The following is a 13,553-nucleotide window of genomic DNA, read 5'->3' as shown; positions in this document are numbered from 1 at the left end:
GCTCCACCCCTTCACTAGAGTTTTAGGGAATGAACGTTTCTTACAAGAGTTTGATCTTACTGGGGCGGAGGAATGGGAATATATTGAAGAAGAGACAGCCATGGTCCAAGCCTTCATGGAAACTACCTAGGGTCACATACCTTTTCTGTGAAAACAAAGTTTCATGTGTTAAATTGACTCTTCATTAGTCTTGGTCCAAGTCTGAGACTCCCTAATTTTATAGACGTGAATGTGGCCTCCAGTGTGACTCTGAGGGTGTGACCAGCACCTGCTTTATCCCTCCTTACTCATGTCTGACTGTCTTCCATTCCTCCCTCAAGAGATTGGCCCCAAATCATTGGGAATTGGGGTGATGACCAGTCTGGCTTTTTCAAGCTTGTGTTGTGTGGGGTATTGTGAAGATCTGGGGAGTCCATCACTTGCTGAGTATCAAGGAGAGAAGATGGTGGTGGCTCTTGGTGTCTTTCAAGGAACTTCCAAAAGGGAAGAAGTTGTAGGCATCTAAAGGTTGATATCCTTGGTTGAGGACCAGTTGGAACTTGATGGCCTGTAGCCTGGAAGAGACAAAGAATAGCAACATACTGATTAGTTTTGGTCCAAAGAGTAACATTAGGAGAACTCCTAGAGTGAGGGGAATAAAGGGAGTAAGGGTAAAATTGTAAGCACTTGTGGACAGATCACCCAGGAACGCAGGTGTTCCCTTGTTATTAAATCTTTTATTTTTAAGGCAGAGAGGGAAGTGAAGACCCTGGATGTAGGGATTAGTAACCATGGGCCAGTGGGTGAAGAAGACAGTTGAGTTATAAAAAGGAAACGATGGCTATGGCAAGCCCTATTTCTAATAAGATGACACAGGAAAAAAAAAAGAGAAGACTTGTAGGTCATGGAATCTTTTTGGAGAGTGATGTTAGATCTTTGAAGAGATCACAGGATAGGCATCCGTGGTATTTGCCAGGGGATGATTCCAGGGTTTGACTCTGGAGCAATGGATCCAGTCAGGGACTCCTGGTACCTTGATGGCTGTAGGGGAAGATAAAAGAACCAGGAAAAGCCCTTTCCACACAGGTTTTAGTTGGCATTTAGAGAAGCCCCCTTTTCAGACCTTGATTAGACTTTGTTCATTAGGTTCATATAGAGAAGGTGCCTCTTGTTGGATAGTGGAAACTATTAGGCTGTATTTTTTAAAACCTGTTGAAATTTGGATAAAGAGATAATATGACTTTGTATCCCTAGAGTCTCTGGCTCTACCAGGAGGTCTGTAGTAAGAAGGATTGCTCATAGAGGACTTCAAAAGGACTCAAACCCAGGGCCTCCTTGGGAGCTACATGACTACAGAGAAGGGAAATTGGCAGGGCTTCTTTCCAGTTCAGTGATGTTTTTTGTGTGAGTTTTAAAATAATACCTTTTAGGTAGTGGTTGGCCCTTTCCACCTTCCCAGAGGACTGTGGCTTTCAAACACAGTGAAGGTGGTATTTGATACCCAGTACTTTGGAGACAGATTGAACTATGGTGGCCACAACGGAAGAGTCCATTGTCACTCTGAAGTGACTTTGAGATGCCAAATTAGGGGATAATTTCATGCAGAAGTTTGTTGACTACTCAACTGCCCTTTCAGTCCATGTCGGGTATGCGTCTATCCACCCTCTGAAGGTGTCAAGAAGCATGAGAGGAGGTATTTGTATCCTCTGCCTGGTGGCATCTGAGTAAAAATCCATCTGCCAGTCTTCTCCAGGGTAGGATCCATACCTCTGTATTGGTTGGATTAATCGAGGTTGATGGACACCCTGGGTTGGTATATGTGTGAGGCAAGAGGAGGTTATTTGTTGAACCACCTGGGAAAGTCCTTTACCTTGAAACATTCTGGAAATGACAGTTTGTAAGGCATCTTGTCCTAAATAAGTAGAGTTATGAAGGGCTTTAATTAGTTTCCATTGGCAATTTTGAGGAATGGCCAATACTTGAGTGGGGGAGCAAATGAGCAAATTGTCCACATATTGAAGGGTAGTTCCCCCCTCAAGTTGTTAGTTTTGTGAATCCTTAGAGATGGCTTGGCCAAACAGATGGAGGGGATGCTCTCCCTGAGTCCCTGTGGGAGTATTGTCCAGGTAAGTCGTTGGGTGGGCCACAAGGGGTGGCCCATTCAGATGCAAACAGAAATTGGGATTGTTGAGCCAATGAGATGGAAAAGAAGGCATCTTTAAGGTCCAGGACCATAAACCCAGAGACTGTTTGGAGGAATGGTACCCAGGATGACATGCGGATTTGGCATGGTTGGGTTAGGGATGCAACAGCCTCATTAATGGCTCACAGGTCATGGACTAGGTGATAGCTGTTTCCTTTTTTTAACTGCTAGGATGGGAATGTTGTAGGGTGAAGTTGTGGGGATAAGAAGCCCATGTTTTAAGACTTGGCTCAGGTTGTGATCTCAGAGTTGTGAGATTGAGCCCCACATTTGGCTCTGCACTGGGCATGGAGTCTGCTTAAGATTCTCTCTAACCCTCCCCATCCCTCTCTCTTTCTCTCTCTCTCTCTCTCCCTCTCCCCCTTCCCTCTCCCTTCCTCCCTCCCTAAAAAATAATAATAAAATAAATCCTTAAGACTTTACCAAATACTATTAGAACTAACAAATGAATTTAGAAAAGTTGCAGAACACAAAATGAATATACCAAAATCTGTTGCTTTTCTTTCTTTCTTTCTTTCTTTCTTTCTTTCTTTCTTTCTTTCTTTCTTTCTTTTCTTTCTTTTTCTTTCTTTCTTTCTTTTTCTTTCTTTCTTTCTCTTTCTTTCTTCCTTTTTTCTTTTTTTTTTTTTAAGATTTTATTTATTTATTTGACAGAGAGAGATAGCGAGAGCAGGAACACAAGCAAGGGGGAGTGGGAGAGGGAGAGGCAGGCTTCCCACCGAGCAGGGAGCCTGATGCAGGACTTGATCCCAGGACCCTGGGATCATGACCTGAGCCGAAGGCAGTTGCTTAATGACTGAGCCACTAGGCTCCCTCTCTCTTTCTTTCTTTCTCTCTCTCTCTCTTTCTCTTCCTTCCTTCCTTCCGTCCTTCCTTCCTTCGTAGGTTCCGTAGCCAGCATGAACCCAACATGGGGGCTTGAACTCATGACACTGAGCTGAGATGAGGAGTCAGATGCTTAACCGACTGAGCTACCCAGGCAACCCTCTGTTGCATTTTTTTTTAAATATTTTATTTATTTATTTGTCAGAGAGCACAAGCAGAGGGAGAAGAAGGCTCCCCGCTGAGCAAGGAGCCCAATGTGAGACTCGGTCCCAGGACCTTGGGATCATGACCTGACCCAAAGGCAGACACTTAACTGACTGAGCCACCTAGGCATCCCCCTCTGTTGCATTTCTGTGTCAGAAAGAGAAATTAGGAAAACAGTCCCATGTTCAATTCTTTCAAAAACAATAAAATGCTGTGAATAAATGTAACCAAAGAAGTTGAAAGACCTGTGCTCTGAAAGCTATAAGACATTTAATGAAGAAAATTGAAGATGGACATAGTAAATGGAAAGATAAACCTTTGTCATGCCTTATAAGTATTAATATTGTTTAAAAATGCTCAGACTTTGAAAAGCACTCTACATATTCAATGCAATCCATATTCTATACAATAGAAATAGTGTTTTTCAAAGAACTTTAGCAAAAAAACAAAACCTCTAAAATTTACATGGAAACAGAAAACATTGCACCTAAACAAAGCAGTGTTGAGGAAACATATTCAAGTTGAAGATACAACAACCCCAGATTTCAAACTGTACTACAAAACTGAAAAATCAAAACAGTATGACATTGGCACAAAAACAGACACATAAACCAAGGAAACAGAATAGAGTCCAGGATTAAACCCATGTTTATATGGTCAAATTATCTACAAAAAAAAAAGGAGTTGAGTATATACAATGGGGGAAAGACTGTCTCTTCAGGAACTGGTGTTAGGAAAATGAGACAGCTACTTGCAAAAGCATGAAACTACCTTATTACACCTTACACAAAAGTAAACTCTATGTGGAGTCCATACCCAAGTGTAAGACTTGACACCCTATACTTATTTTTTTTTTTAAGATTTTATTTATTTATTTATTTGACAGAGTGGGAGAGGGAGAAGGCTTCCCGCCAAGCAGGGAGCCCGATGCGGGGCTCGATTCCAGCATCCAGGGCTCATGACCTGAGCCGAAGGCAGAGGCTTAATGACTGAGCCACCCAGCCGCCCCTGAAACTGTATACTTCTTCAGACAGAACAGAGGCATTAAACTCATGGACATCAGCCTTAGCTATATTTTTGTGGAATTATCTCTTCAGGCCAGGGAAACAAAAGGAAAAATATAAAATGGGGTAGAGGAACATAATAGACATTTTCCCAAAGAAGATATAGAGATGGACACTAGGCACATGAAAAGCTGCTCAGTAACAATAATCATCAGGAAGTGCAAATCAAAACCACAATGAGATATCACCTCAAAGCAGCCAGATTGGCTGGTGTCAAAAAGATAAGAAATAACAAGTGTTGGTGAGAATGTGGAGAAAAGGCAACTCATCTTTGCTGGTGGGAAGGTACTTTGGTGCAGCCACCGTGTGGGAAAGAGTATGGAGTTTGCACAAAACAGTAAGCAAGAAGGACAGTATGGTCCTTAATTGCACTTCTGGGTGGTTCACCTTAGAAAAAAACTAACACAAAAAGATACGTGCACGACCACGTTCACTGTGGCATTAGTTACAGTACTCAACATATGGAAGCAACCCATGTGTCCATTGACAGATGAATGGATAATAAAGATGTGGTATTCACATACAAGGGACTGTTACTCAGCCATATAAAAAGGGTAAAGTCTTGCCATTTGTGACAACATGGATGGACCTAGAGGGTATTCTTCCGAGTAAATAAGACAGAAAGACAAACACCATATTTTATTTATATGTATAGTCTAAGTAGCAAAGTGAACAAGCAATAAAAGGAAAATGGAAACGGACTTAAAAGTATAGAGAACAGGGGCGCCTGGGTGGCTCAGTTGGTTAAGCGACTGCCTTCGGCTCAGGTCATGGTCCTGGAGTCCCGGGATCGAGTCCCGCATCGGGCTCCCTGCTCGGCGGGGAGCCTGCTTCTCCCTCTGACCCTTCCCCCTCTCATGTGCTCTCTGTCTCTCTCATTCTCTCTGTCTCAAATAAATAAATAAAATCTTAAAAAAAAAAAAAAAGTATAGAGAACAAATTGGTGTTTACGAGATTGGAAGGGGATGGAGGGATAGGTGAAATAGATGAAGGGGATTAGTCAGTACAGAGTGACACTTTTTAAATAAGTTGTAGGGGTGGTGCCTAGGTGGATCAGTCGGTTAAACATCTGCCTCTTGATTTCAGCTCAGGTCATGATCTCAGGGTCATAAGATTGAGCCCCTCATCAGGCTGTGCACTCAGTGGAGATTCTGCTTGAAGATTCTCTCCCTCTGCCCTTCCCCCTCCCGAACTCTCTAGCTGTCTCTCAACATAATAAATAAATAAATCTTAAGTAAGTCACGGGAATGAAAAGTACAGCAGAGGGAATATGGTCAGTAATATTGTAGTAGTTTTTTATAGTGACATGTTAATTACACTTAGTGTGGTGAGCATTTTGTAATGTATATAATTGTTGAATCACTGTGTTTTACACCTGACGCTAATTGATGGTCAATATACTTCCACAAAAGAAAAGAAAGAAAGAGAGAGAGAGAAAGATAGAAAGAAAGAAAGAGAAAGGGAGAGAGAAAAGAAAGAAAAAAGCTCACACTCACCATCATCAATGAAATTGAACCCTAAAGTAAGAGCCCATCTTCCAGATTTCTTGTCACCCTCCAAATCCTTCCTCACGCTCGGCTGTTCTCCAGGGGCTGGGCAGCAGCCACACACACCATCCAGCCTCCCAGTGGCAGTTGGGGCAGTCCAGGCAGTCTTCACCAAGGGCCTCTGTGCCTTCAGAACATCCCAGCAACCCTCAGTTGGGCCAGGTTCTGGAGAAGGGAACAGCATTTGGACATGTCCATTAGAAACATGACTCAGTTATGTTCAAGAAGGGTGATTTTGTCACTCACCTGGCTTCCAAGTTGGACCGTTCATTCATCCTCACCCACATTGCAAGCCTTTCTGTATTCCTCTTAACAGAGGTAGAGTGCGGGTGTATCTTGCCCAGGTCCTTTCTACTTTCCTTTTCTGATAATACTTATCTCCACATTAGTCTCCATCAATTTTGAAGTATTTCTGAGTAAACGGGCTGCCCTTCATACACTTTTCCTCTTACTGCCAAAGTCCCAAATCACTAGGGTCCTCAGAATTTTTCTTCGGTCACTTGTCCATTCTTCCTGATGAGCTTCATTTACATTTTGTGATGAGTATATGAATAGAAATCGACATATGGTCTATTTTCTTACCTTTAAACATCAGATCATTCCCAAGAAATTACATTATGCTACCAATTTTTGCAGTTTGTCCCAGTCAGGATAAAAGGAGTGCATCGAGGACTCAGCAGAATATTTTGCAGAATGAGTTACCCAGTGAAGAGAAAATAGTCGTATTTACAAGAAATGATTCGTGTTCTGTTTTTGGAGAAAACCGGAAATTTCATAGCAGTGGAGATCAGACCCAAACCCAGGAGGGGCATTTGAGGTGAGTGACACCCCTGCAGGAGAAGGGGATCAGGGCAGATTGTGAGACTAATTTGAAATTAGAGAATAGCTGAAAACATACTTCAACAATTGTATGGTCGGAATTTTCATACAACGAAGCTTTTATGAATGCATTCTAGATCCTGATCATCTGAAAAACAGTTCAGTTGGAAACAATGGTGAGAAAAACTATTATCTGAGAAACCTAGAGTGTTATGACTGTTTGAGTCCTCAGCCAGTGCATTAAGCTTGTTCCTCTTTGTTACCATGGAGACAGTGCCACAAACATGCCCATTCATTGAAAATGGCCATTATGTAAATAAGCATTAATAAACATCAATAGGTCATTAATAAAGAGTTTGGTTATAATCATTATTCCCTAACAGTGTGCCTTCCTATTTTGAACAGACATCATTTGGTGGAGCGTGTCTATGAAAGCAATGAAGGTAATCAATGTGGAGAAACCGTGAGGCAGATTACAAGTTTTGCTGTGCATGAGGATTGCCCTCCTGGAGAAAAATCCCATGAATGCACTAAGTGTAGAGAAGCCTTCACAGATGGTTCTTTCCCTGAGAACCCAGGAAGATCTCATCCTGGACACAAACCTAGTCCCTGTGAGGAATGTGGGCCAGCCTGTAGCTGTGTCTTGAGCTTTAGCCCTCATGTTGGCGCAGACCTTGTAGGGAAACCCTATGAATGTCAGGACACTGGGAGAGGATTGAAGAGAGAATTGAAGAGTCTCAGTAGTAAAAAGTCTTTAGAGTGCAAGAAGTGTGGAAAAGCTTTCACTCACACCTCATCCTTTCAGGGTCATGTGCGAGGTCACTGTGGACAGAGAGTCCATGCGTGTGATGTGTGTGGGAAAGCTTTTATGTATCACTCCTGTCTTACACGTCATGTGAGAACTCACACTGGAATGAAACCCAGTGATTGTACAGACTATGGGAAAGCCTACATTTGCCTCTCATACTCTCAAGATTACTCAAGTAATCAAACTGGGAAACGAATTTTTAGATGTGGGCAGTGTGGGAAAGCCTTCACTCGTCAGGCCTACCTTCTAGTGCATGTGAGGACACACACTGGGGAGAGACCCTATGAATGCCAGCAATGTGAGAAGACCTTCACAGATCGTGGAAATCTGCGAGAACATGTGAGAACACACACTGGGGAGAGACCCTATGAATGTCAGGAGTGTGGGAAGACCTTCAAGTATAACTCAGGCCTGCGAGCACACATGAGGGCACACACTGGGGAGAGACCCTATAAATGTCAGCACTGTGGGAAAGCCTTCACTGGTCACTATTCCCTTCTAGTACATGTGAGAACACACACAGGGGACAGGCCCTATGAATGTGTGGAGTGTGGGAAAACTTTCCAGAAGTGTGAACATTTTAAACGTCACATGACCACGCACAGCACAGTGAAACCCTATGAATGTAAGGAGTGTGGCAGAGCCTTCCGGGATCGCACAGACCTGCGAATACATATGAGGACACACACTGGGGAAAGACCCTATGAGTGTCAGCAATGTGGGAAGACCTTCAGACATCTTGGAAATCTACGAGGACATGTGAGAACGCACACTGGGGAGAGACCATATGAATGTCAGCAATGTGGGAAGACCTTCAGGTATAACTCAGACCTGCGAGAACACGTGAGGACACACACTGGGGAGAGACCCTATAAATGTCAGCAGTGTGGGAAAGCCTTCATTCGTCGCTACACCCTTCTAGTACATGTGAGAACACACACAGAGGGTGGACGCGTGGAATGTAAAGAGTGTGGGAAAGCATACAAGTTTCCCTCATCCCTTCGAGTGCATATGAAGAAACACACTGGGGAGAGACATTCACTAGTCACCGCTCCCTTCAAGAACACGTGAGGATGCGCAGTGGACAGTATCCCTTTGACTCTAAGGACTCTGGTAAGATCTTCCAGTGTCCCGTAGACCTGCAAGTACGTGTGATGACACTCACTAGAGCAGAACCCTAAGAATATCTGCACTGTGAGAAAGCCTTCCATTGCCCCTCTTCTCTTCGAGGACACATGTGAAAAGCACAGTGATGTGAAACCCTATGAACTTAAGAACCATGGAAAAGCCTTCAGGTACCTCATCAATCTGGGAGCACAGACACGATGCGGGAAAGCATTTATTCTCCCTTAAAATCGTTTTTAAAATGCCACCCAGTACACTGGAGATGAACCTGAATGGACATAATTTTGGGAAGACTTCCAGTATAGAACTTCATATATTGTTCATGAAAATTCTGACGGGACAGAAACCGTTTCATTGTTATAAACATGGTTTTGTTTTTGCAAGTGCCTCTTCCTTGATAGAGATGCGAAGTGTCTTAATTCCTAGTTCATGTCGCTGATGTGAACGCTAATGATGGTCAGTGTCCTTTGTCCTCTGCATCTTTACAACATATACTTTGTTATCTCAGACTTGGAGTAATCACATGGTTATGTGAAACATGTCTCTTTTCCATTACAATGTCTCTTAGAACCAGGGGTGATAAGAATGTGTCTGTTTGGGGTGGTGAGGATAATATAACTTTATATAATTTTAGAAAAAGATTTCTTGAATTATACATTCCAAATGTTCCCAGTGTATGATCATGACACAAGACTTGTACTGTTGAAAGTTCTTTTATGTTGTCTTTTGCAGATACTGGAGTTTCCTGATTCTATATCACCTCTTTTCAGTCTTTATTATTGAAAGATATATTTTCAGGGCACCTGGGTGGTGCAGTTGGTTAAGCATCCAACTCTTTGGTTTCAGCTCAGGTTGTGATCTCAGGGTTCTGAGATCAAGCCCTGCATCAGCTCTGTGCTCAGCTCGGAGTCTGCTTGAGATTCTCTCTTCCTCCCCTTCTGCCTCTCCCCCCTCTAAAATAAATAAATCTTAAATAAAAAAAGAAAGATATATTTTCACTTCAGTTCTCTCTTTTTATTGAACAGTTGTTAAAATTCTCTTACTGGTTTATCTTATCTGGGACTAACTTTTGATGTCTGTGGTCTTTCTTCCAAATTGTGGCTTGGAAGAACATCCCTTTGCACTATATGTTTCAGGTTTGCCTGTTTATTTCCATGATCAGTGATTGTGCTAGAAATACCAGGGAGGTGCTTTCCTCTAGCCCCCAGGAGATCATGTCTGGAGTGCCCAATACCCTTAACATTAGCCAGAACACCTGGCTAAAAGTTGGCATCTGGTTAATTTTGGACGTAGGAGCCTCTTCAGTTTTATCCACATTGGAGGTAAAAACCCATCATCATTTCCACAATATAACAGTCCTGAGGTACCCGAAAGGCATACCAACTATTGGACTAAATGTTTGTAGTTTTACCCTTGGATAAGGTATATGGCCAAGTAAGAGTGTGTAACTCATCCTATTGGGTTGGCTGTCAAGGGGAAATGTACTGCTGCCTTAGGACCTTCAAAAGAATTTGCAGGGCGATTGGATGACTCAGTCGGTAGAGCGTGCAACTCTTGGTCTTGAGCCCCACACTGGGTATAGAGATAACTTAAAAAAATATATTATAAAATAAAATCATAAAGAATTTGGAATAGCATGCCCAAGTTGTTATTTACTATTTTCATCCTTTTTAAAAGACACATCAGTAAACTATGAAAACTCTTTATTGTTTAGAGGAGTGACATGTAAAATGCCATAGGAAGTCAAAACATGATGTGTCCACATTAAGCAGTCATGAGGGGTTTTGCCTGCATCCAAATGTCTGGTTCTAAGATCAGCTACCCTAAGTATTGATCTTGAGTTTGAGCAAACTGCAAAATTTGATACTTTCTGTCCCTTTAAGCCAAAAGTTTAACAGATAGATGGTGTCCTCCATTGAAGGGAAGCAGAGAATGAAATTATCTCCATATTGTAACAAAGTAGAAATGCAAAAAACTCTATCACCCAGAGCAACCTTAGCGGTTTGTGAAAAGGAAGAAAATTCTCTGTGGGTCCCTGGGGCATGACTGTCCAGGGGTATTTCTGTGCTTCCAAGTGAAAGGAAAAACTGGCTACACTTACCAACTGGAATACTAAAAATGTACTGCATAGATCAATTACAGTGGAAAATTTGCTCTCAGTGGCGATGGATGTCAGCCCATTGGGTTAGGAACAACAGAGCGTGGAGGGATGAAAATGTTATTTATTGCTGAGAGGTCCTAGACAGATGTCCATTGTCAGCCATTGGGTTTTCTCAGGAGGGAAATGGTGTTACAGGGCATAGCGGAGGGGATCGTGAGACACTGAGGCTTTTAAACTTCTATCATGGTCTTGATGCCCTGAAGGGAATCTTTATTTATAGAATATTGTCTTGTTCTGCCAAGAGATTTTGAAAGATACAATTTTATCTTGATCGGAGGTACACTGTGGATTCTGCCAGTATCAGCTGAACATGTTGCCCATAAAGAACAAGGTAGCTGATCCAATAGGAACCAACGACCAGTGTTCCCAGGCTCTGCTGTGGTGCCATCAGAGACCGAGGGTAGAAAAGAGGCCATGGGGTCGTGTCCTTCCCCTGGTGGATTATTTTGATCACTGCTGCCAAATTCTGGAATTATTTGCCCGTTTGAGGGAATCAAATTCTGGCATGATACTTTTCTAAGAGATGTCAGGTGCACACATGAATAGAGGAGAAGTAACTAAGGAGAAGGTATCTCTCCAAGGGCCTAGACGAAAAGAATAGGCTGAGAGACAGGAACCTGTGGAGATTTTTAAGAGGCCCCCACTGTTAGAGCTGTTTTAGTCCTTGTGGGCAGGGGCTGCTTTCCATCAGGGAGTTGGCCACCAGGAGTGTAGTTCTGCTGTTAACAAGGACAGAGACTCATTCCCAATGCGGAGGTGGTTACATCAGCTGCTTACGAGGGAGGACTGGGAAGAGCCCCTGGAGGTCCCTGGAGTCCCATCATTGGGAATGAGGAGGACATTGGAACAGCCAGCTGGAGGGATGCAGGTGCCTGGAGTGCTTGTTTGTAACCAAGTTTTTTTCACTGTCCTGGCTCTTTGCAATAATAGCAGAAAGTACAGGTTTTTAAAATCTCGTGTAGTGGGCTTTCATATGCCGTAAGTGAAAATTGGGAATTTATTGGTCTTTCATGTTAGTGACTCATCTAGGATGTGAAGAGCTTGTCTGTCAAAGTACCTAAATCTGGAGTGGACATAGATTCCCATACACCCTGGTTCCTTTTACCTAAAAGAGAAAGAGCTCAGTTCTGCCCATAAATAGAGTTAAGTGCATTCAGTACCTAAAGTTCATCGAGAATTTTTTTTTTTAGGATTTTATTTATTTACTTGAGAGAGAGAGAGCACAAGTCGGGGGGGACAGGCAGAGGGAGAGGGAGATGCAGACTCCCCACTGAGCAGGGTGACTGATAAAGGACTCAATCCCAGGACCCTGGGTTCATGACCTGAGCCAAACACAGACACTTAGCTGACTAAGCCACCCATGCACCCCCAGAATTTTCTTTAAGGACAATTTGGAGTCCATTATGATCATCATGAAAGGGTCCATCAGGTTTTTGCGTGCAAGTCTGGATTTTGTTCCACTCGACAGGCTTAAGGAAAGATCCTACAATTGCTCAGTAGTATTTCCAGTGAGTGATATAGCATCCCTGCAGAAACATGGGTTTCTGTTTCCCTGATACTTTCTTTAATGTTCCTGTGGGGCCAGCTTCATCCAGTGTGTGTCTGGCCCTCACCAAGAAGCACATGAGCTAACTGGTATAAATCTGAGAAACCAGGTTGGTAAGTTTGAATAACAAATTCTTCAGCACACCTATGGGGATACTTCATCACTTTGGGGAAAGTCTCGCTTGCAGTTCAGCCTTAGTCCAGGCAAATTTATTAAACCCCAACCTTATTGGGGTTTATTAAGATCCCCATTGGGGTCCATTTTGATAGGTTCAGGAGAGGAAGGACTGGGGCGGGAAACAGAAAAAGGGAACTTTAGTGGGAGGATTCGAAAGAGGGTGGGGGGTACACAGGAGGTGGGGAGAAAGCAGAGGGAGGAGAGGGCACTGGAGGCCTGGTCTGCACATCATGTGGCTGCCACCTGTCTGGAGACAAGATGGGGGAGGGGAAAGTGGCTCAGAAGCCATTTTGACACCTTTCAATGGTTTGTTTACTTCTGTTAATTGATTTTTGCAGAGAGCAACTTAAGATCCTGATAATGTTTGGAAACCAAAATTCCCATTAAAATAGGCATCCCATTTGCTTTTGACAATTTTAGAGCCATGGCTATCCAATTTGGGTTCTGTAAGAGTCAGTTTGGGGAGATCAGAAGTCTCCAGTAATGGCCATTGATGTTCTAAGTTACTTCTGATAAAGTTAGTCCATTTAATTAGAAATGTGCACGAGGAGAGACTGTACTTTTTAAACATAAAACCAGAGGGGTGCCCTCAAAGCATTGTTATGACTGGGATCCCATTTCTTGGGTTCTTTAGAACAAAAAGAAATTCCTAAAAACCACTGCTTCAATAGGAACAGGCTGTTCCCAAAAGGGCTTGGTCCAAAGGCCAGCACAGTTCCAGGCAGGAACAGTCTGATTCCACACTTTAGTTGGACCAAAGGCCAACACTCTTTCAACACGCAGTTTATGACACCAAGTAAGTAAACCTTAACTGTTGGTTATTTCGCCAGCAAAAATGGGTTTATACAGAATAATAAGAATTGCAAATGAGGACATGCAAGGAATGGCAAATCCAGGGGCAAATCCAGAGAACAAAAGAGAGGCCACTCTTTTGCAGGAAAGGGGTGAGTTGGGAGGGGTTACTGTCAAGACAAAGTCAACTTGGGGAAACTGGTCTTTTGAAGATGGTGGCTTCTCATTGTTAGAGCTGTGACCGTCTCTCATTGGCTGAGCTGTGACTGTCTCTCATTGGCTGAGCTCTGACCATCTCTCATT

The 13,553-nt window shown here is 43.0% G+C and overlaps 1 protein-coding gene across 1 annotated transcript; it reads left to right on the top strand.

Annotated features, from left to right (window-relative positions):
- Positions 1–5,761: 5,761 nt before the first annotated feature.
- On the top strand, positions 5,762–9,428 carry LOC118023934 (zinc finger protein 709-like). The gene is made up of 2 exons (XM_035025349.1): positions 5,762–6,639; positions 7,047–9,428. The coding sequence occupies exons 1-2, from the start codon at positions 6,440–6,442 to the stop codon at positions 8,518–8,520; spliced, it is 1,674 nt and encodes a 557-aa protein (XP_034881240.1). The 5' UTR covers positions 5,762–6,439; the 3' UTR covers positions 8,521–9,428.
- The last annotated feature ends 4,125 nt before the right edge of the window (positions 9,429–13,553 follow it).

This window comes from Mirounga leonina, unplaced genomic scaffold (assembly GCF_011800145.1).
Source record: "Mirounga leonina isolate KUSES-001 unplaced genomic scaffold, KU_Mleo_1.0 Mir_187775, whole genome shotgun sequence".
Taxonomy (NCBI): Eukaryota; Metazoa; Chordata; class Mammalia; order Carnivora; family Phocidae; genus Mirounga; species Mirounga leonina.
Note: the sequence above shows the minus strand (reverse complement) of the source record. Positions and strands in the feature narration are given on the sequence as shown.